Here is a 22204-nt window from a genome sequence, read left to right as displayed (position 1 = left end):
CCTCTCATGTCTGGCTTATTTTATTTTACATTATGTTTTGGGGGTTCATTCACACTGTAGCGGGAATCAGTACTTCATTCCTTTTTGTGCGTTGGTCAGTCCTATCCGACTCTTTGTGACCCCAGGGGCTGTAACCCGCCAGCCTCCTCTGTCCATGGGATTCTGCAGGCAAGAATACTGGGGTGGGTTGCCATTTCCTTCTCCAGAGGATCTTCCTGACCTTGGCATTGAACCTGGGTCTCCTGCATTGCAGGCAGACTCTTTACCATCTGAGCCACCAGGGAAAATTTCTTTCGTGTGGCTGAGTGGTATTCCTGACATGGATAGACCAGTTGGTAGGTATTTGAGTTGTTTCCAGTCTCGGGCTATTGTGACTAGCAGTGCGATGAACGTTCGTGGATAGGTTATCTGAACACCTCCTTTCAGTTCTTTTGGTTGTATGCCCAGGACTGGAATTGCTGGGCGTGTGACCATTGTATGTTTCAGCTTTTTTTTTTTGAGGGACCACCAGATTGTGTTCCGCAGCCACACCGTTTTACATCCCACCAGCAGCGCAGAAAGACTCCAGTTGCTCCATGTCTTTGCCAACACTTTTATTTTCTGGCTTATATATATATCTATCTATTTGGCTGCACCAGGTCTCAGTTGCGGCATGCGGGATCTTTTCATTGTGGCATGCACGATCTCCAGCCTGTGGGATCCAGTTCCCCAACCAGGGATCAAACCCATGCCCCCTGTATGGGGAACATGGAATTCCAGCCACGGGACTACCAGGGAAGTCCCTGGCTTTTGGTTTTTACAGCCATGGTAGTGGGTGTGATGTGTATGTTAGTCGCCCAGTCGTGTCCGACTCTTTGCGACCCTATGGACTGTAGCCATAGTCTACAGAGGACTCTACAGGCTCCTCGGTCTGTGGAATTCTCCAGGCAAGAATCCTGGAGTGGGTTGCCATTCCCTGCTCGTGGTAACTCACCCTGGTTTTGATTTGCATTTCCTTAATGACTAACAGCGGAGAAGGCAATGGCACCCACTCCAGTACTCTTGCCTGGAAAATCCCATGGACAGAGGAGCCTGGTGGGCTGCAGTCCATGCGATCGCTAAGAGTCGGACACGACTGAGCAACTTCACTTTCACTTTTCACTTTCATGCATTGGAGAAGGAAATGGCAACCCACTCCAGTGTTCTTGTCTGGAGAACCCCAGGGACGGGGGAGCCTGGTGGGCTGCCGTCTATGGGGTTGTGCAGAGTCGGACACGACTGAAGTGACTTAGCATAGAATAGCATAGCAATGACTAACAGATGTTGAGCATCTTTTCACGTGCTTTTTTGGTCATTTGTGTATCGTCTTTGGAGGAGTGTCTGTTCAAGTCCCTTGTCCACTTCCAAGTTGGGTTGTCTTCTGTTCGGTTGTAAAAGTTCTTCACCTGTTCTGTATACCAGGCCCTTCTCAGACCTGTGATTTGCAAACACTGCCTCCCATTCTACGATGTGTCTTTTCCCCTTTCTTGATAGTGACCTTTGGTGCACAACAGGATTTTCTTGTTCTGTTTGTTTTTGGTTTATTTGGCCTCCCCCTGCGGCATGCGGGATTTCAGTCCCCTGACCAGGGATTGAACGTTCACCATGACCCCTGCATTGGAAGCCTGGAGTCTTAACCACTGGGCTCCCAGGGAAGTTCCAACAGTGTTTTGTGATGAAGTCCGATTTATCTTTTTGGCTTTGGTATTATATCTGAGAACCCGCTGCCAAATCTGAGGTCATATTTTCTTCTAAGAGTTTACCACTGTAGCTTGTACCTTTAGTTCGTTGGTCCACCTTGAATTAATTGTTGTACCTCGAGGGAGTCTGGGATCCAGCTTCATTCTTTTGTGTGGCTTTTCTTTTGGTGAAGAAACACTCTTCCTCACTGAGGGCACAGCCTGGTGGGTGATGCCATTGTCCCTCAGGAGCTTTGTGGTGGGGGCTCACAGGTGCCCCGCTCCCCGCCCCATGCCAGCTGCCTCCCTTCCTCCCCGCATCCCTGGGGGGCTGCCTCTTGGAGCAGCATGTTTTCTGGGAAAGGCTTCCTGTTGTGGACATGGCTTTGCTCCTCAGGGAGGATCCCGGGTACAGCGGGGTGTGCCTTGTGGGAATGGCTGGTCCCTTGGTCGTCAACTACTCGTCTCCAAGACTAGAGGACCAGGTGTCCTGCAGCCTGGGGTCCCCTGGAGCCACAAGAAGGTCACACCACCATTCTCCCCAAGGCTGTTCGGGCCCAGAGACAAGCTGGCAGGTGGAGGTTTTCCCAACCAGGCCCTGGGACCACACAGAGCTGGCTGGAAATGAATTCCAACCTTGGGGGTGGCTCATGGATGATTTGACTGAGAACAGCAAAATATTTTTAAAAAGTGTTTTTCAACAGAACGGGTAGGACAAATAATGTGCCCCAGAGATGCAAGGTCCCAATCCTGGAACCCGAGGATGTTCCCGGGTGGAAGTGTTTGCAGATGCGAAGTGATTGAGGCTCGAGGTGCATGACAATCCCAGATCACCCAGACAGGCCTAAACGCCCTCACATATGGAGAAACAAGGGTCCAGCTACGGGAGAAGCAAGGGGAGGTCTGAGACATGGACAGGAGGAGGACGCGGCCACACGCCAAGGAACACCGCCAGGGACCTGGGAAGCTGGGAGAGGCAGGAGGCCCCACCCCCAGTGTCTTTTCAGGGAGCACAGCCCTGTGACATCCTGACTGCTGGCTTCCTGGCTTCTAGGGGATGACAGTCCGTTGCTTTATGTCCCCATCAGTGATCCTTCGTTTCAGCAGTCCCAAGACGAGTGCAGGTTCCTGTCAGTGGAATCATCAGATGATGCTCTTGTGTTTCACTTCTTTCTCTCAGCACAATATTCTGCTGATTTTTAAGATTTATTTATGTATTTGGCTGCGTTAAGTCTTCGTTACGGCATGTAGGATACAGGTTCCATCATGCAGGATTATTCATTGCCGCACTCAGACTCTCTACTTGCGGCGTGCAGGCTCAGCAGCTGTGGACCTAGCTGCTTAATTGCCACTAAGTTGTGGACTTAGTAGCCCAGACTTAGTTGCTTCTCAGCATGAGAGCTTGTTAGCTCTCCCACCAGGGATCAAACCTGTGTCCCCTTCATTGCAAGGCATGTTCTTAACCACCGGACCCTCAAGAAAGTCCCTTTTTTAACAAATCAGTTCAGTTCAGTCGCTCAGTCATATCTGACTCTTTGCAACCCCATGGACTGCAGCATGCCAGGCCTCCCTGTCCGTCACCAACTCCTAGAGTTTATTCAGACTCATGTCCATCAAGTCAGTGATGCCATCCATCTCATCCTCTGTCTTCCCCTTCTCCTCCCGCCTTCAGTCTTTCCCAGCATCAGGGTCTTTTCCAAGAAGTCAGTTCTGCACATCAGGTGGCCAAAGTATTGGAGCTTCAGCTTCAGCATCAGTCCTTCCAATGTATATTCAGGACTGATTTCCTTTAGGACTGACTGGTTTGATATTCTTGCAGTCCAAGGGACTCTCAAGAGTCTTCTCCAGCACCACAGTTCAAAAGCATCAATTCTTTGGCGCTCAGCTTTCTTTATAGTCCAACTCTCACATCCATACATGACTACTGGAAAAACCATAACCTTAACTAGATGGACCTTTGTTGGCAAAGTAATATCTCTGCTTTTTAATATGCTATCTAGGTTGGTCATAACTTTCCTTCCAAGGAGTAAGCGTCTTTTAATTTCATGGCTATAGTCACATCTGCAGTGATTTTGGAGCCTCCCAAAATAAAGTCTCTCACTGTTTCATTGTTCCCCTATCTATTTGCCATGAAGTGATGGAACCAGATGCCATGATCTTCTTTTTCTGAATGTTGAGTTTTTTTAAAAATAGTTAAAAAAAAAATTTTTTTTTTTGGCTGTACCAGGCCTTAGTCAAAGCATGTGGGATCTAGTTTCCTGACCAGGGATTGAACCCGGGCACCCTGCATTGGGAGCGGGGAGTCTTAGCCACTGGACCACCAGGAAGGTCCCCAATATTCTGCTGATTTTAATAAAATATATCAGACATACAAAAAGGTAGAAAGAATACCTACCCCACTGAAGAGAGAAACCCTCACAGAGGGAGTTGGAGCCTGCCTGTGTCCTCTCATGGCACACGTGTGTGTCCCTAGAGCATCACGTGTATCTTGGTACAGCCATCCTTCCCCGCTCAGCTCTGCACTTCCGAGATCGGCTGTGTGGACAGGGGCTGCACCGGCTCATCCGCATCCCTGTCGTTTTCCATCAGGCGGCTTTGCGCGCCCGCACTGATGGACTTTTGTCTCCAGTACTTTGTTGTGACCCTTGGTGCTGCCACAAACTTTTAAAAAAAACAATTGTATTTATTTTTGGCTGTGCTGGGTCTTCGCTGCTGTCAGAGTTCCTCTCTAGTTGTGGTGTGCAGGCCTCTCTCTGTGCCGGCTCCTCCTGGTACAGAGCACGGCCTCTAGGCCTCTAGGTCACGGGCTTCAGCAGTTGCGGCTCCCGGGCTCTAGGGCTCAGGCTCAGTAGTCGCAACATGTGGACTGAGTTGCTCCATGGCATGTGGGATCTTCCCGGATCGGGATCAAATTCGTGTCTCCCACGTTGGCAGGCGGATTCTTTACCACCTGAGCCTCCAGGGAAGCCCAGACACGAACATTTCTGAACACAGAGGCTGATCCTTACAGATCACTGTTGTGAACTGGCCACTGTTCTCGGCATTTCATCTGTATTCATTCAGTTTAGGTCTCATGACTTAACCTCTGTGCTTCTACGAGACAGAAAGAAACTCACCCCTCTGTTGTGTGAGCCGCTGGTACTCTGGGTGTGGGCTGCTCACAGGGGTACTTAGGCAGGAGGAGGGGGCAGCTCTGGAGGAAGGGGGCCAAGGCTGGGGTGGGGACAGCAGGTTCCTTCTGGAGGCTGGGGGGAGGGTCTGTCCCAGGCTGTCCTAGCTTCTGGAGGTCTGCTGGCAATTCTTGAGGTTTCTTGGGGTGTAGAAGCATCACTTTGACCTCTGCCTCCATCTTCACAGTGTCCTCTCTATGTGTCTCTTTCCATGTCACCGTATTTTATAAGGAGCCAGGTCATTGTGTTAGGGCTAATCTAATGACCTCATCTTAATTAACTGCATTAGAACAGCCTTCGGAGAAGGCAATGGCACCCCACTCCAGTACTCTTGCCTGGAAAATCCCATGGACGGAGGAGCCTGGTAGGCTGCAGTCCATGGAGTCGATAAGGGTTGGACACGACTGAGCAACTTCACTTTCACTTTTCACTTTCATGCATTGGAGAAGGAAATGGCAACCCACTCCAGTGTTCTTGCCTGGAGAATCCCAGGGACGGGGGAGCCTGGTGGGCTGCTATCTATGGGGTCACACAGAGTTGGACACGACTGAAGCGACTTAGCAGCAGCAGCAGAACAACCTTATTCCAGATAAGGTTACATTCCGAGGTGCTGGGTTAGGACTTCAGTGTGGATTTGGAGGGGACTCAGTCAGCCCCTGACAGAGCCTCCCAGTGTTGGGACAGCTCTACCTTGACGAGCACTGCGTCCTACAGAAAGCAGAGTCAGGACCCAGTTCAGGCTGGGTTGGAATTCTGACTGCAGGGTCCTTGGGCAGGTTGCCCTGATTTCCAGTCTACAAGAAGGAGATGAAATCAACACTCCAGGTATGGAATCAAGTCAAATGCGATCAGGCCCACCCACTGTCTGGTAAGTCTCAGCATGGTATTAGCACCACCCCTCTCTTGACCCTCTTCCCTGTCTCCCCCTCCTCTGGGCTCTGCCTCATGGGACACGGCTCCGTGCTCACATGCACTCATTTCCCAGGACTTGCACACTCTTGAGACTTACATCAACCCGTTGGTGTGCAATGGGGCTGAATCCAGACTCTTCTGGGAGCAGTTCCAAAAGCTAGTTATTTGAGAACAGATTTTTAAAACTCAGTTGAGAGCCTGATCCTCCCTGTATCTATTCCTGAGACTATCTATTTCCCTCTTCCACCCATTATTGAGAAATGGGACCCCAGGAACCCAGAAGGTCTCCAACCGATCAGCATGGATTAAGTTCTTTAGAAAGCATGCTTTGACATGATTACTAAGAGCAATCATTTGTGTGGAGCTGTCACCTCCTACCACTGTTCCTCTGAGTGAAGGGACTCCTCAGGGGTGAAGAGCTTGCTGATGAGAGAGCTCTATGGCTGACTGTTTGCTAGCACTGGGGAAATAGTTAAGTTTCTTTCTGCAGGACTTCTCAGAGCCTTTAGTATGCTAATGAGCATCAAGACTCTCTGTGAAAGTGAAAAAGTTAGTTGCTCATTTATGTCCAACTCTATCCATGGACAGAGGAGCCTGGCAGGCTACAATCCATGGGATTCTCCAGGCAAGAATACTGGAGTGGGTTGCATTCCCTTCTCCAGGGGATCTTTCCGACCCAGGGATCAAACCCAGGTCTCCCACATTGTAGGCAGATTCTTTACTGTCTGAGCCACAAGGAAGCTGGTTCAAGACTCTGTATCAGCTATAATTCAGTTCTCCTGCAAGTGATGGAAACCCCAGATGACAATGACTCCATTCAAGTTAGAGGAGTTTATTTCTCTCTCACTGAATCACAGTGCAGAGGCCAGCAGTTCCATCATCAGCCGAAACCTAACACCTTTCTAACTTGTCGCTCTTGCCTTCTCAACACAGGCTTCTACCTCGTGATCCCAGAGGGCTGCTGATGCACCAGCCATTATGTGTAGGTTCCAGTGAGCAGGGAGAAGGGGATAAAGAAGGGTGCCCTCTTCCCTTTGTCACACTTCCACTTGGGGCCTATTGGTTGATCCATCTGCCAACACAACAGTGCAACTTTGGGGGAATTTGAAAAAGGCAATTCCTCTACCAGACACAGAAGGACACACAGCTTGACAAGGCCACACTGCCTTTGTGCAAACTGGAAAAATGGTGAATTAGCCCATCACTATCCTTTCTCGAGGCAGACCTGGGACACAGCCTGGTGCTGGAGACCTTCTAGGTTAAGCAGAGGGTATGTTCTCTAGGCCCACCATCTCTGCTCCAAACTCTCACACTGGGCACAGCTGGCATTAGTCAGCATGGGAGGCTGCCCTGCCCCCTGACCTGAATATGGGAACACAGCCAATCTTAGCTGCAAGGGAGGCTGGGAAGTGCAATCTTTATTCAGTGGCCGCAGGCTCAGCTTAAAATAGGGGTGTTGTTCCAAAGAAGTCCTAAGGAAGAAAAAAGTAGGGTGCTGGTTTGAGTCTCTGCCACACCCTCACCCAAGGAACGCTTTAAAATGAAACCCCAAATGACAGACAGCTGGCTCAGGACACTGGGGTCCCAAAGGGCAAGCTGGTGGAGTACCTTGGGTCCAAATCCATGGTTGTTCCACACAGCTGATGGACCTTCCCTGCTGGGGCGGTGGACATGGGTTATGCTTGGCGGTACCCAGCAGGAAGGGGTCTTCCTGGGCTGTGGTTGCCTCATCTCATGACTCACATCCTGGGGGGAATCCAAGCCCACCTCCCAACCTCTAGACCAGAGCAGCAGTCACTCCCCCATCAACCCAGGCAGCTGGGATGCAGGCCCCAAGACACTTGGAGGAAGAGAGCAGGACCAGGGCCTGGGCCACCAGGAGGGAGGGGGATGTGGAGCTTCTCCACAGGGTCTGGCTGGCAGGCAGAGGGCAGTGCTGCCCCACCCGCTGGTGGCAGCAGCATGGCTGCCTCCCCATCCCTGGTGTGACCAGCTGTGGGTGGGGGGCCAGTCTGAGCCTGCCTCCAGCTTCCTGTCTGTCAGTCAGGCCCCCAGGTGGTCCCCCTTCTGAACAAGGCCCGGGCTGTGTGGGTCACGGCAGGAGCCCTGAGGTGGCACGTCCCCTCCACCACCACTACCAAGGATGGCTGGGTTTCCATCCTGCCCACGTTCTGCGTCACAGCTGAGTGCAGGGTGAGTTCCAGGAGAACGCACACTTCCTGGAGCCAAGCCAGTCGGAGAAGGAAGCAGCTGTCCTCCATGTCAGTCTGGGAGGGGCTGGGAGGACTCCTGCCCCTATTAACACAGAAATATCATCTTCAGCAGAAATACCTTCGCAAATATTCATCGGAAGGACCGATGCTGAAGCTGAAGTGCCAGTACTTGGGCCACCTGATGCAAAGAGCCAACCCATTGGAAGAGACCCTGATGGGAAAGATTGAAGGCAGGAAGAAAAGGGGATGACAGAGGATGAGATGGTTGGATGCCATCATCAATTCAGTGGACATGAGTTTGAGCAAACTCTGGGACATAGTGATGGACAGGGAAGCCTGGTGTGCTGCTGTCCATGGCGTCGCAAGGAGTCGGACATGACTGAGCAACTGAACAACTGTCTGCGTACTTCATTCATTAGAATACTGGTGTGGCACACGCCTCCACATGGACGCAGAGGCATGCAGGCTAACATGGTTTATCCTCCAAATTGGTCAGCATCAAGAGAAGAAGAAGCAGTGAGGGGTGCTGGGCATCCTTGCCCCCTTCCCGGGAAGTGGGTCTCTGCCAGCTCCAGACCGGGGGAAACCAAACTTGGACAATCCTGGGGAAGGTGGCCTGACAGTAAGGGCCTTAAAATGTTCCCTCCCTCCCTCCCTCACCAGGTAGCACTGAGCTCCCACCAGGGATCAGGTACTGGGGCTTCCTTGCTCGGGGGAGGAGTCATATAGGAAATAAACACCTGGAGAGGGCTAGAGACCAACAGAGGACAGATAAAAAGTACAGTGTGTACCCACGGATGAGAATTCAGACTTGAACATCCTGACACGCGGATGAACCTACAGGACGTGATGCCGAGGGAAGTAAGCTGGTCATAGAAGGATAAACATTGAATGGTCCCACTCACAGAGGCCCCTGGAGGAGTCAGCTTCCCAGAGACAGGAAGTGAGAATGGTGGGGGCCAGGGGCAGAGTCGGGGTGATGGGAAATGAAATAAACTGTGCACTCATGGTAAATGTTATGATATGTGTACTTTACCACAATTTCACAAAGAAAGGAAAATCAAGGAAAGGGTTGAAGAGCCCCAGGGGCAGAATGGCCACATATCCCAACAGACAGGCGGGACTGCCCAGCAGGTGGCAAGGGAAGAGCCCAGCAGGCCGAAGGCACAGCCGGTGCAAAGGCCCTGGGGTGGGAGAAGCTCTCCGAGTCAGGGGAGGGGCCAGGGGACCAGGTTCAGAGCTGAGTCCGAGGGTGGTCCCTCCGTGGAGGTGCTCAGCACAGTGTCTCCTGCAGGAGCATACTTGCCCTGCTCTGCGTAGCACACCCAGCCTCCATCACCATGCTGTCCAGATGGCCGGGGTGGAAGTCCCCTGCCCATCTGCCGCCTCCGTCAGATCACCAGCATCTCAGGCAGGGCAGGGCCTCCTGTGGCCTCAGCAAAGGCAGTGTTTGGCCGGGTGCGCTCTTAACAGGCTGGGGGTGAGTTACCTAGTCTGGAGGGAGAGGGGGCGGGAGGCAGAGCCACCTTGTGGCACGTCCCTCGTGGCACGTCCCTCGTGGCCTAGTCAGGCTCAAGACAGCACCGCAGGGTCAAAGGTAAGCTTCACACCCTGGATGAGGCAGGTGTCTGCTGGAGGAGCGAGGTCCCTGGCAAGACAGGTCATGGGCACCTCAGCCCTTTCGGTGCTTTTCTGGGGCCCAACACCAACATGGGGGAAGGCTAGTGGCTGGATCCAGAACCAGCATTAAAATTAATGTGACTCACTCTTCTCCTGGGTCCATGGTGCCTGCCAAGGTGGAGGAGAGGAGGCCCCGTGAGGGCACAGCACGGCGGAGCACAGGGGGAGGCCACTCAGGGGGTCCCCCCGGCAGCACCAGGCAATGGGGGTGTCCATCTGCTCACACTGCCCACGTGCAGCAGCCACCCTGCCTCAGGGCGCAGCTCCCAGTGTCTGCAGTGTCACCCGCCCATGTGTGCTGGGAGGCGGATGCTGTGCCTGGAACCACTGCAGGTGGCCTGGGCTTCCTTACACATGGTGGCTAGGACCCAAGGGCGCATGTCCTGAGAGGCAGATTTCCAGGACGACGAAGGCCACGTTTGTTCTGACCTCGGACCCCAGCGACACAACCGTTGCCTCCTGTCCTGACGTCAAGACGGCACCAGACCTCACCCGGTTCCCAGAGAGGGTGACCTGCTTGGAGGACGAAGTTCTAGAAGAGCATCAGGACCTGGAAATACCATTGTGTCTACTGGGAAACTCACCCACTGAGACCCCCCAGCTGCAAAGAGTAACATCCCAGTGCAAAGAGCCAGGATCTAACGGCTTTCAGTCACACAACAGTAAGGGGGAGATCATCAGATAGGCCCTTCAACACTGAATAAAAATGATTTCTAGCACAGTTTTTCCCCTTCTCGATTCTCACATTTAATTCCTGGCCTCTGGTGCAAAGAGCTCGCTGTGCATGCTGCCCACCACCCTCAATTTGGACAAGGCCCCACCTCATCTGAGACTGGCTGGTCCTCGGGACCTACTCACTCCTAATGCCCTCCCTCCTGGGCATCCTTCCTGGGTGTGTGCCTTTGGAAAGGCACAATCCTTGAAAAATAGCGTTTTCTACATTCCTCATTTACCTAAATGGGATGGTGAAATGGGTCTGGTTCTACTTCCTTTTTCTCCACTCAAACTGATCTTAAAATCTTGTTTTCAGTACATGTTTTGAGGCTCACTTCCATTTTGGATGTAGAAGCCATGAGAACACTACTCACAGCCTATCAACAAGGAAAAGTGGAGGATCTACAAGATCTTTAACTATTCTTGAACTCAGAGAGCTGAGGCTGCGAGGCGACCAGGTGACTGAATTCTGAAGAGGGACAAGCCCCTCCAAGTCAGGTGGGGGTAGGGCACAGACTCAGGAGGGGGCAGATACAAAGGAGGTAGCCCAGCCTTTGAGGACCACCCCCCGCATCATCTCACAGGCGTGCAGGATGGGACTGGAGAGACCCCTCAACCCCCAGGGTGAGCCGGCATGAAACCCCACCCACCACCCCCACCCTTCCCTCCTTTGAAGCAAAAACCTTAATTTAATGGGGGAGGAAACTGGCCCCCCACCCCAGGCAACCTGGGTGAAGACTGCTGCTTCTGGGTAGAAGTGTGTAACCTTTCGGCCCCAGGCCCCCACCCCGATACACGACAGGGGCTGCGGCAGACGCATGAGAGACCAGACTGCTGGCTAGGCTGACCCTGGAGACCCAGGACACAGGACTTGCTCAAGATCAGAACATCTTCCTCCACCCAGGGTCGGGGGACGAGAGCAGAGACACTGCCCACCCCAGGGTGGGGACAGGTGCACTGGGCCAACTGAAAGCTGGAAGCGGGGCAGGAACACGGAGGGAGACCTTCTGGCAGGAGGAATCTGAAGGCCATGAAAGCCACTAAACCCCACACCCAGCTTGCCAGCTCAGCAGACGGACTCAGCCCCACACTGCGGGCCAACTGGACGGTGCGTCCACTTCCGAGGCCCAGGACTCTTGGCTTTGGTCTCTGTTGTTCTATAGAAAGCATCCGGCATTTGGTCAGGAGTCAGGAGATACAGCGAAGAGAAAACCACCCATCCTCAGAACCAGACCTGAGAGTATCTGCCTGCCACCCATTCTCCATCAACTGCACGGCTGCTCCACTCGGCAGGGACCCCAGGGTGCTTCTGTGACTCTCGCTGCCACAGATAGCACCCACGTGCATCGCCGTAGGTCCCGGGTGACCCTGTAGGAGCCTTCTGGTGAAGCCTGTAGGACCACAGAGTCCAGCTTCATCTCCTTGGGGACCGCTAGGTTCCATGACAACCGCCCCAGCAATGCTCCCACCAGCAGCAACCAGCAGTAGGGCCACCCATTAACAGCAGGGCCAGATAAACTGCCATCTCACGGGTCTCCAAGCATGTGTCTCTGATGAGGCCGAGGCCCAGAACATCTTCATGCACTTGTTGGCCGCGTGGCTTTTCTTTTCAGGGAGCTATTAAGATCCTCTGCCATTTTCTCCTGATTTCCAACAATTCTCCCTTAACCCTAAATGTGAATTCCTTGCCAGCTTTAGCATTAAAAAAGAGAGAGAGGGAGAAGGCTTCCTCCCCGATGGTCGCCTGTTCATAGTCAAGGCTCTCCTCCTGATGTGGCTGCATCTCCCAGGGCCTCCACCGATGACTCACACGTGTCTCATAGGTCTTCTTCACCCTGAGTAGCTATGATCAGGAGAAGGCAATGGCACCCCACTCCAGTACTCTTGCCTGGAAAATCCCATGGGAGGAGCTTGTTAGGCTACAGTCCATGGGGTCGCTAAGAGTCAGACATGACTGAGTGGCTTCACTTTCACTTTTCACTTTCATGCACTGGAGAAGGAAATGGCAACCCACTCCAGTGTTCTTGCCTGGAGAATCCCAGGGACGGCAGAGCCTGGTGGGCTGCTGTCTGCGGGGTTGCACAGAGTTGGACACGACTGAAGTGACTTAGCAGCAGCAGCTATGATCAGCTCCCACGTTACCTTCTGCTGGCTTCACACCCCCACTCCAGGACCCCTGCATCTGGCTTGGCCCTGGCCCCGCTGCCGTGACGCTGCTCTGATCAAAGCCGCCCTGGTTCCCATCCAGTGTCCTCCACACTCAGCTCCTCCTCTAAACTTTCCCCTCTGGCTTCACTTCCTGCAACATTTCCTCCAGCTCTATGGCTGTCCTCCTGCCAACAGAACTCTCTGGCTGGAAAACTCAGGTCCACACTCACAGAGCATACACTACTGAGGGCTTCACCTCTCATCTCTGACACGGACTGATCGTGGTGTTAATATTGGAAGGAAACTGAGTGAACGTGAAGCAAAATGTTTAAAATATACCCGATTTTTTTCTACCAACCATTTTCTAAAGATGTGTAAGCAACTAAAGCCACTAATTTCATTAAAATGTTCCTTTTCAGAAATACTGCAATCAAAGAATTCCTGCTTTATCCCTATATATTAAACCCATCATTGGCTTTTACAGATTGCATTTTTTAAAAAATGTCTCTTTTCTCCTCCATTTATTTAATTTTTTGGCTTCACCTGGTGTGGCCTGTGCGATTTTGGTTCCCTGACCAGGGATGGAGTCTGGACCCCGGGCAGTGAAAGCACTGAATCCTAACCACCGGACCCCCAGGGGTTCCGCCCAGGGCCCAGTTCTGGGTTGTTTCAACAGAGACATAAAAAGTGGGAGCACTTGTATGAGACAATGCCTCAATACCATTTGTATGTAAATTTTTCACCAAATCATTTAGTTAAGAAACACTAACTAGTTATTTTTAGACCAATTAGAGATGAGACAGACCTGGGCCCTGCTTTGCTGAGGCCGGCCCTGGGCCTGGGGGTCAGTGTGATGCTCAGAGTGGTCACTGGAGGTTGGCCGTAGGTTGAGACGCCTGTCCCCTAAGCCGGCATTCATTGTCATTAAGCAATAGCTCTACTGTTTAACGAATTTTAGTTTAAAAATGGTACAGAGATCTTAGGTCTTAGTGAAAATAAGAGGGTCTGTCCGTAAAATGGCAAAAATAATTTGTGCAAAGAATTTCTTCTTAGAGGGTATAGAGCACAGCATGTGGGCTAAACATAATGTACATTATTTAGGACATCTGCATAATGCAACAGAATGCAAAACACTGAATATTTGGCCCAAGTACAGTTATTTTCAGGATTTGCCAGGTCACTGCTTTTTAAAAATGTTGTTTATTTTTGGCCATGCTGGGTCTTTGTTGCTGCGCTCGGGCTTTCTCTAGTAACAGCTGTGGTGCACAGGTTTCTCATTATAGTGGGTCCTGTTGCAGCATGGGCCCTGGGCACACGGGCTTAGCTGCTCCTCGCTATGCGCAATCTTCCTGAACCAGGGATCCATCCCAGATCCCCTGCATTGGCAGCCGGATCCTTAACCACTGGACCACTGGGGCAACCCCCAGATTGATATTTACTCATTTTTCTTTTTAGAGAATATTATTAGTCAAGTATTACTTTGAGCTACACTAAATCTTGTAAACCAACTTCTTCTTGATATGAAGGAAGCACTTAGGGGCTGAAGGCTGGGCCAAGGTCTCACTGGGTAAAATTTCACGCCCACCCTCTCACCTCTGACCTGAAGGAGTTGGAGACAGAACAGGGTGACTGTCTTCTGCCAAACCCATGAGAAGCGTGTCTTAAAACAACACACTTCACCACGGTCATTCCTCACTCCAGCCAAGTCCACAATTTTACATGCACTTAAAAACAATACTTTAGTCTGCAGACTTAAGCCTCTACGTACAAACGTTAGCCTCTACGTATAAACAGTTTGGCAGCTAAAACTCTCTGACAGTGGTTTAATGGACTCTTCAGCGCACCTGGAAATTTACTGGCAGGAAATTTCACATTATGAACTACAAAAGGTAATACCTTACTGATGAATTGTTTTCTTCTCATTACTATCAGAATAATTAGATTTAGGGTGAACTACAATAAAAAACAAACTGAAGCTTTCCATTTTTTTTTTTCCTGGAAAACCAGTGACTACCTCAAGAAACTTAGAAAACATTCTTGAAGATGCAAATGGGCCTGAGTGCTCCAGGGTGGTGCAATCCTGATTTTTTAGAATCTGTGGGGGTCACGACAAACCCCAAGTGTCACCAGCAAACATGTCAACATCTGAATGTTGAATGTCCTTAAAATGGAAAAGCATCTGTGGTGACATGAGTTTTAGAAAATAAAACGTCCATGAAGCATGTTTCTGTTTTTAATTTTTTTGCTTTGATAAATCAGTTGCTTCACAAAAATCCCTTTCAAAGACAACAATCCAAGAAAACATTGTTACAGCATTCACATTTAAAGATTGTCAGTTCACAGACCAGACAGAACTAAATTAGGGGAGGGTGGCGGGGTTTTTTTTCTGTCCCTAACTACCAGAGGCGGGCCGTTCTCACTTTCCCCGGATGTCTGAGCTTGTCTAAAAGAAAAGGTGCTCCCCCACTTTCTCGCCCCAGTCAGAGTCAGGTCAGGTCGTGGGCAGGTTATGTGGAGAAGACTCTGGGACTCGGGCCACGGCGGCTCCAGCATCAGGGCCCTGTGGTCTTTGAGCGAGCTGGGGCTGTGGCCCACCGTACGTTGCACGCTGGACAAACACTTACACTGTTTTATTTCTGGAATCAGAACACGAAAGCTGCATTACTGCAGCAGCTGGAGTGTGGCTGGACATGGCCCAGCCATCTGCTACCCACTCAAGAGCTGAACAGCAGGTAACTCGACACGTTCAACCTGGGTTGCAAGACACAGTCAAAACCATCCTTCAGGGAAAAGAATTTAACAAGAGCAAATTCCTTTAAGATGAGAGCTCAGCAGGGTTGTGCTCTCACAGATGCTCTTAAAATCCCAGGGGCTGGAAAATGGGTCTTTATTAGGTGCCAGCTAACTACCAATGCCCCAGACAGTGGCTTATGAACCAAAACAGTCTGCCTGTTGGGTTAAGATCCCATTAGTTACTCATGGGAAGAGCCTGAAATGCCCCCTCTCGAATGATCTTTATCCTAGTCCTCTGAATGTAGCGACCAGGATGCAGACTCCAGCTGCAGGGAGCAGGGACTGCGACCCCAGGCACCGACTGCCAGACCCCAACATGTCCCTGATGTGGCCCCATGTCCACGCTGCTGCAGCCTGTGCAGCCCGAGCCCTGTACCCAGGCTCCAGGGAACAGGATTTCTGCTTGGGGAAACTGACCAGGAGTGACCACCAACCTGAACCTGAGGTCAGAGGGACAGAGGGAGGCGAGGGAGGGAGAAGGTGGCTGGCCAGCTTCCACAGGGTCTCGTCTTAAATCCTAACTTTGTTGGACTTAAAACAATTTTTCAAACTGCTATAGTTTAAAAGATGTGACTTAAAATATATAAAATTGTTTAAAAGGAACACAATAGCTGCTTAAAAATGTTATTCTCTCCCCCAAAAGAGAGTCAAGTTTTTCTTTTAAATCTCCTGAAATATTTTAAAAGAAATTCCTCTGTATTTCTTGCTTCCTTCTAAGTTATCCACGAAGTACTCTCCTATGACTAACTTTAATCATTAATAATTTGGGAAGAAAAAGTCAGTTCCAGAAAAAAAATCTGCACTTGCTCAGAACACTCCTGGGTAGCCTTGGTCCACAGCCAACTACTGTCGCTGCTTTTCAGGAGCTGACGACCATTAGACTGTCCTTCAGGGCTTCCGGTGTCCCACTGATGGTGACGCAGAGACGTCTTCTGTGAAACCAGGTCCTGCTTCCTCTCTGAGAAAAAGCCTCACTTGAAAGTAAACTGGCAGATGCAAATCCAAACCCAGAGAAACAAACCCAGTCTGCTCTGTGGTCCATCTGGTCACCAGGAGCCGAAGTCCCACCGTTATCCAGATGTGATGTGATCAAGTCAGAGGAAGAACCACCGACCGAGTGATGACGAGCCGCCGGCACCCCACCCCCAGGCCCTGCCGGTTCCTGTCCATCCTGCAGTGGACATGCACTAATCGTGTAACAAAGCCAAGGGTCTGCTCTTTGCCTGCTCTGAGCCAACAGGATGGACACTTTATAGTAGTTTGTGACACACGTTCTATGCATAACATACGCTGACCGAAAGCTCCTAAGACAACGCCCAGCTAACACGGCACATCACCACTCAACCGTGGTCAGACTTAAATCAGACGGAAACAGTCAGCAAAAGCTTTTAACTGACCACCGGCTACCACTTAACTTAGCTAAGCCCTACTTAGCAAATACCTTGAGACGCACGTTTAGATAAAGTGTAAATTGCAATCTGAGCAACATATTGACTAAAATGTGAAGATATCAAAATTTCATTAAATAGATGTTTCTTTTATAGTAGAAAATGTGAATTAATACCCTGGGAGAGCAGAGAACCAGAATACTAGCTAACTGGGGGCAGGTTCATCAAATTTGGCCAATTCAGAACATTCCAAATTGAGACAGTCAATAAGTGTGTACTGTTTCTCCTCTAGAATTTACCCTTGACATAGTCATAATCCAATTCATACGGAATTTATAAAAATAGCTTTTTATCCAATAATTCCAGCAAGGTAAAAATAGGAGTTTCTTTTCATATATAGCAAATGACACAGGCTCACGGAACATGAGAACGGAACCACATCTGAGTCACCAAACATCCACCACAGGTCACACGCGGTTTATTGTGCTGTCACCCGCCTCGCACGGGCGGTCTCCAGGTGCAGAGGCTTCTTCCTAATCCTGGGGCTGACAAGTAAACCAGCCCCCTGAGGCCTGCCTTACCCACAGAACGAAATTAAAACTGCGTAATCGCTCAGAAAATGGAAGCACTAGTCCTTAACCTAATCAGGGGCTCATGGAGGGGCGGAGGTGTTTGTCATTCATCACATTTTTAGCGTTAAACCTTTAAAGAATTTCCTTAAAAACTCACGCACACACGCACACACACACACATGCACACACACGCACACACACCTTGAAAGAAGTCGCTGCACCGGCAAAGACGCCCTGGAAGCTTACTATGAAATACAAAAGTGCACTCTTCTATGCCTACATATAAAACATATTAGAAATAAAACTGTGTAAAATGTTTGCTGTGCAAACTATAAAAAGGGGCGCCGGCGGCCGGGCCCTACTGCAGGGAGTCGCTGTTCTCCAGGACCAGCCCGCCCAGGTGGCCGGGCGCCAGCGCCGCCCCGCCGTCCCCCGTGCTGTCCACGGAGTCGTCCTCGCTCTGCTCGGCCATCATCACCTGCTGCACCGCCAGCGTGGCCCCGTCCGATGACAGGGACTGCAGGCTGTCCACGTTCATGCTCACGGGCGCGGTGATGGTCACGACGGCCCCTGTGGCACAAAGCGGCGTCACCGTGCCATCGGGGTTCAGCCCGCTGGGCTGCGCAGCCTGGCTTCCCCTGGCTGTGTTTCTGGGACCATCCACAGGGATTTAAGGAATGTCTCTACTAGGATCGTCCCAGACCCTGCAAAGCTAAGCTCTCTGTTTAGAGAGGGTCTGAGGGTCAGGATGGTAAAGGGGACAGACGCCTGGGGTGGAAAGCAAGCGTCACACAGAGGAGAAGGGACCCAGGACACAGGGGAGAGGCCTCAGAGGACAGGCAGGGGTGGGGGGACTGAGGTCAGAGGACGGCAGGCCAATCTGCGAGGGAAAGTGGACACCCGAGACACATGCTCCTGTGCTCCAGCCCAACAGCGGGGAGTGGGAACCACCAGGTACCCGTGAGCGGGACGCGGACTAGAGATGCTAGGCCGTGAAGGCTCTGTGCCAGGAAATCGCACAGCTGGATGAAGCCTGGGGGGACACAGGGTGAAATACCAGGCAGTGGGCGCATGACACACACACACACCCTGCACTGAAGTAGGAGGGGCAGAGAGAGACAGGAGCGGCCTTGGGCGTCTGGCCACGCACTCCGCTCTCCTGGGCACACCTATACTGCTGACGGGCACCTGGACCAGCACTGTCCCCACGGTCAGACGCAGCAAGACTGCTGCTTGCCCCTGGTTTACCACCTCACCCGCACCTGCAGGACAGGGTCTCCCAGCCCGGTGCCCACCTTCAGACACAGTCAGCTCACTGGCAGCTGGCTGTGCTGCTCCCGAGGCAATGGAGTCAGGCCAAAACCTCTGGACGGGTCTGTTCTGAGCAGTCTTTTTCTTTGTTTTTGGAGTTTCTGAGCAACTAGAATCCAACATCGGCTGTAGGATTCGTCTTCTTGCGTTGATGAACCTGCGTGAAGGAAATACTCATGTCAAAATGGCCTTTCCAAGGCCCTGTGGCCTCAATGACAGGCCAGGTGCTTCACAAACCACATGAATGTGACCACGTATTCCCTGCTGTAAGAAGTGCTTAAGAGTAACGCCAAGCATCTCATCTAAACTTCCAGAGAGTAGGGCTGTTTTTAGAGTAATTCACTTGAATAAAGACAGACTGTCCCACAGCGTCTTTTCTCCACTCTGATTTATCCACCTCTGTGAACTGGGTATTCACGATGACACAGAGGATGCTGTTCAAACTGTGGATGTGACATGCCCTTCTCTAAGGAAGTGGCAGGGTAGAGCAGCAGAACCAGGCACCCTGCAGCCTCCGACCCGAGGCCGGAAGGCGGTGCATCTCCGAGCGCCCACCCAGTTAGGCCCTGAGTGTGGACAGATGTCCGGCTCTGAGGCTGTCTAATTGTGAAATACTAAGATTCAAAAAATCTCCAATTGCCCAAGGACACATTCTAATAATAGATATGAACAGGCTGACACTACAGAGCTCCGTTCAGAGACTCTCGCTGGTCCCTGCGGCTGAGTGTGAGCCGGACTGAAGGGTCACAACAGCCCCTCAGCACACCACAGACCCCAGCATGACCTGGGAGATAAGCCTGCTGCCATCTCTACGTCTGTCCATCCTTCTCCGTCAAAGCTTCTACAAGGCACAGGCGTGAGCTAATGATGGGTGTGTCCAAATTCACTCCAAAATACAATTTTTGCAAATATAAAAGGAAAGTCATAAAAGGTAAAAAATAGCCACTAGAAGACTTTAGAAATTTTAGAATTTATAAAAGACATGTATCAAATTGTTATTAATTTTAAAATGAAAAGCTGAGGTCAAACCTTCTAGAAAAGACAATTCTGTTAATAGCACAGAGGAGCAAGTTAGGAACAGCAGGGGCCCACAGGTGAAGAGGCTGACAAGCCGCCAACCATCAGCACATCCAGAGACATCGCTCTGTCCTCTGTCCGTCACCCATCCGTCAGTCACTGAACCAAAACACAGTTTCTAAATGGGATGCCATGAAGACAGTGGAGACTGTGACAGAGAAAGACTCAAAACTCACAGCAACGAAACACTCAAAGCCTTTCAACTCTTGTTAATGCTCTGTTTAAAAGATCCAACAGGAAATAATCCAACACCATGGCTTATAGTTGCCACTTAAGTCAAAAATAATAGCTCAAAGGCAAGATAGGAGAAGTACTTAATACAGTGCCAAAGCATACCTCCCGCATGTATAACTGCGCAAAATGGAAAATTTTTATTGTTTACACTGGAATCTACCTGATCTTCAAATTTAAATTTTAACAGTTAAAATGAAAATACAGCAATGTTAATAAGTGGTAGAAGCTGTGTCTTCTTTTACGCATGCCAATGCTATTAAGCTGAAATCATTTCCTACGTCTGACTGATGAGTAAAATAGTAAAAAAGAGGCCAACGACTAACAGCGCAATGCAAGCGCACGTTCAGAGCCCACCGCCACTTAGTGACATCAGTGCCTCTAATTTAAGGGGAAGCGGTCAGGATCCAAGTGTCCACAGTGACGCGTGACGCCAGAGCCACAACAGGGTGCTTCCTGTAGAAAGTACACGTTTCCTTCTCAGGACCCCTTAGGCCTGCTGGGACAGGGCCACTGTGGCCAGCCAGCTCGGGGGCTGCCTCCCCACATCACTGCTGAACAAAGGATACAGGGTCTCAAAAGCAGGGGGTGGGGGCTACCAGTGATCAGGTGAACTCACCTCGGCTGTTCATGGCCCATGGAAACTCGTCCACAAAACATCACGGTTTAAGGGGGGTCGGGGGAGGCCCTGGAGAAACGCGTTTCTGATTGAGCGAATATATCATAGTGAAAAGTCCTTGGGCATCGGTCACAAAACTTAGGTGAAAGTGTGTGCGATTTATGCTTAAGTGTCCTGCCGCCAATCCCAGACTCTGATAACAGAGGAATGCTTGTGTAATTCACCCAGACTGTACTATTCACTGGTGTCAGGATTTCCAGGTGTGCTGTTGACAGCAGAGTCTCAGAAAGTGGGCGCGTCTTACCAGTTGTTAACTTGGAGTAGTGTCAAGTTTGTCTGAGCAGCAATCTGTTTTTTCTCATCTTCTGTCGGGTATGGATGCTGAAAATAAAAAGGAGTGTCACCGTGAACTTTAGTGTTTAAAAAGGAATTCAAGACCATCCTGGTGAAACAGAAGCACACAAATAATTGTTAGTAAAAACTGGTATGAACAGTGCTTTTAGCTAAAACTTTAGTCTTATATTTGTTTCCAGAAATGCCTAAAACAGAATGAAGCCTTTTTCCCAGCTGCCCAAGAACACAGGGGCTGCACAGCTGGTGGAAGCCCAGGCAGAGCTGTCGTCCAGACGGAAGTCTGGCTCAAAGGCCGCGGGGAAGGTAAGAGATGAAGGTAAGAGCACTGGAAGTGGAGGGACTCCGGGGGCTCTGCCAGGTGCTGTTCTAAGCCCCCGATACAACCTACGGTTCTTCTATCAGCTTCACAGCTGTCATTTCAGAACCGTAAACTGTATCCATTTAAAGCAGATAAATGGCTGTGTTTTGACCCACAGCACAACAGATAATGTGATCACCTGTGTACATCCTACATAGGAATCCACTGATTCTGCACACTCACAGACGAGGAACCCAAGCAGGGCAGGGCACACCCTCCCCATCCTGGGCTGGTGGAACAGGAGGCAGCAGGAAGAGGCCCGGACAGACTGCCCCAGGCCATCACGTCCAGGTGACACGTTCTGTCACGGGAACTGTGAGCATGAAGTGGACCGGGATAAACTGCAGTCACCTAACAGCGTCTGCTAGGCTAACGAGCGCTGTCGGCAGAGAGCTCAGCTCGGGGCTGGGGAAGGGGTGTCTGCTATTTCCTCTTTCTTTCATGGATGACTGAGATATGTCACTTAGAAAAAACAGAATTAAACCAGAAGTAAATACAGACACACCTAGGAAATACTGCAGGTTCAGTTCCACACTACCTCATTAAATCGAGCATTGCAATAAAGTGGGCCACAAATTGTTCTGCTTCCAAAAATGTATATAAGTTGTGTTTACACTATACTGTAGTCCAGTAAGTGTGTAATAAGCATTTTTGTCCAAAAAAAAGTACACACCTTAATTAGAAGAAACTTTATTGCTAAAAATCACTAACCATCATCTGAATCGTCAGCGAGTCATGATCTTTTCACAACTGCTAAGTCACTTCAGTCATGTCCGACTCTGTGCGACCCCATAGACATCAGCCCACCAGGCTCCCTTGTCCCTGGGATTCTCCAGGCAAGAACACTGGAGTGGGTTGCCATTTTCTTCTCCAATGCATGAAAGTGAAAAAGTGAAAGTGAAGTCGCTCAGTTGTGTCCGACTCTTAGCGACCCCATGGACTGCAGCCTACCAGGCTCCTCCATCCA

The 22204-nt window shown here is 50.6% G+C and overlaps 1 protein-coding gene across 7 annotated transcripts in view; it reads right to left on the bottom strand.

The window, feature by feature from the left end:
• Positions 1-14754: 14754 nt before the first annotated feature.
• PKNOX1 (PBX/knotted 1 homeobox 1) overlaps positions 14755-22204 on the bottom strand; it is a 44306-nt gene continuing 36856 nt past the window's right edge. For all 7 annotated transcript variants that reach the window (XM_061422650.1, XM_061422668.1, XM_061422622.1 and 4 more), the window contains 3 exons: positions 20830-20906; positions 18583-18755; positions 14755-17857 (listed from right to left, as the gene is read on the bottom strand). In XM_061422650.1, coding sequence (XP_061278634.1) covers positions 17646-17857; positions 18583-18755; positions 20830-20906 — 462 coding nt within the window. In that variant the 3' untranslated portion in view covers positions 14755-17645. The remainder of the gene's footprint in view (positions 17858-18582; positions 18756-20829; positions 20907-22204) is intronic.

The sequence above is a fragment of the Bos javanicus genome, chromosome 1, assembly GCF_032452875.1.
Source record: "Bos javanicus breed banteng chromosome 1, ARS-OSU_banteng_1.0, whole genome shotgun sequence".
Taxonomy (NCBI): domain Eukaryota; kingdom Metazoa; phylum Chordata; class Mammalia; order Artiodactyla; family Bovidae; genus Bos; species Bos javanicus.
This window is presented reverse-complemented; position numbering and strand designations above follow the sequence as displayed.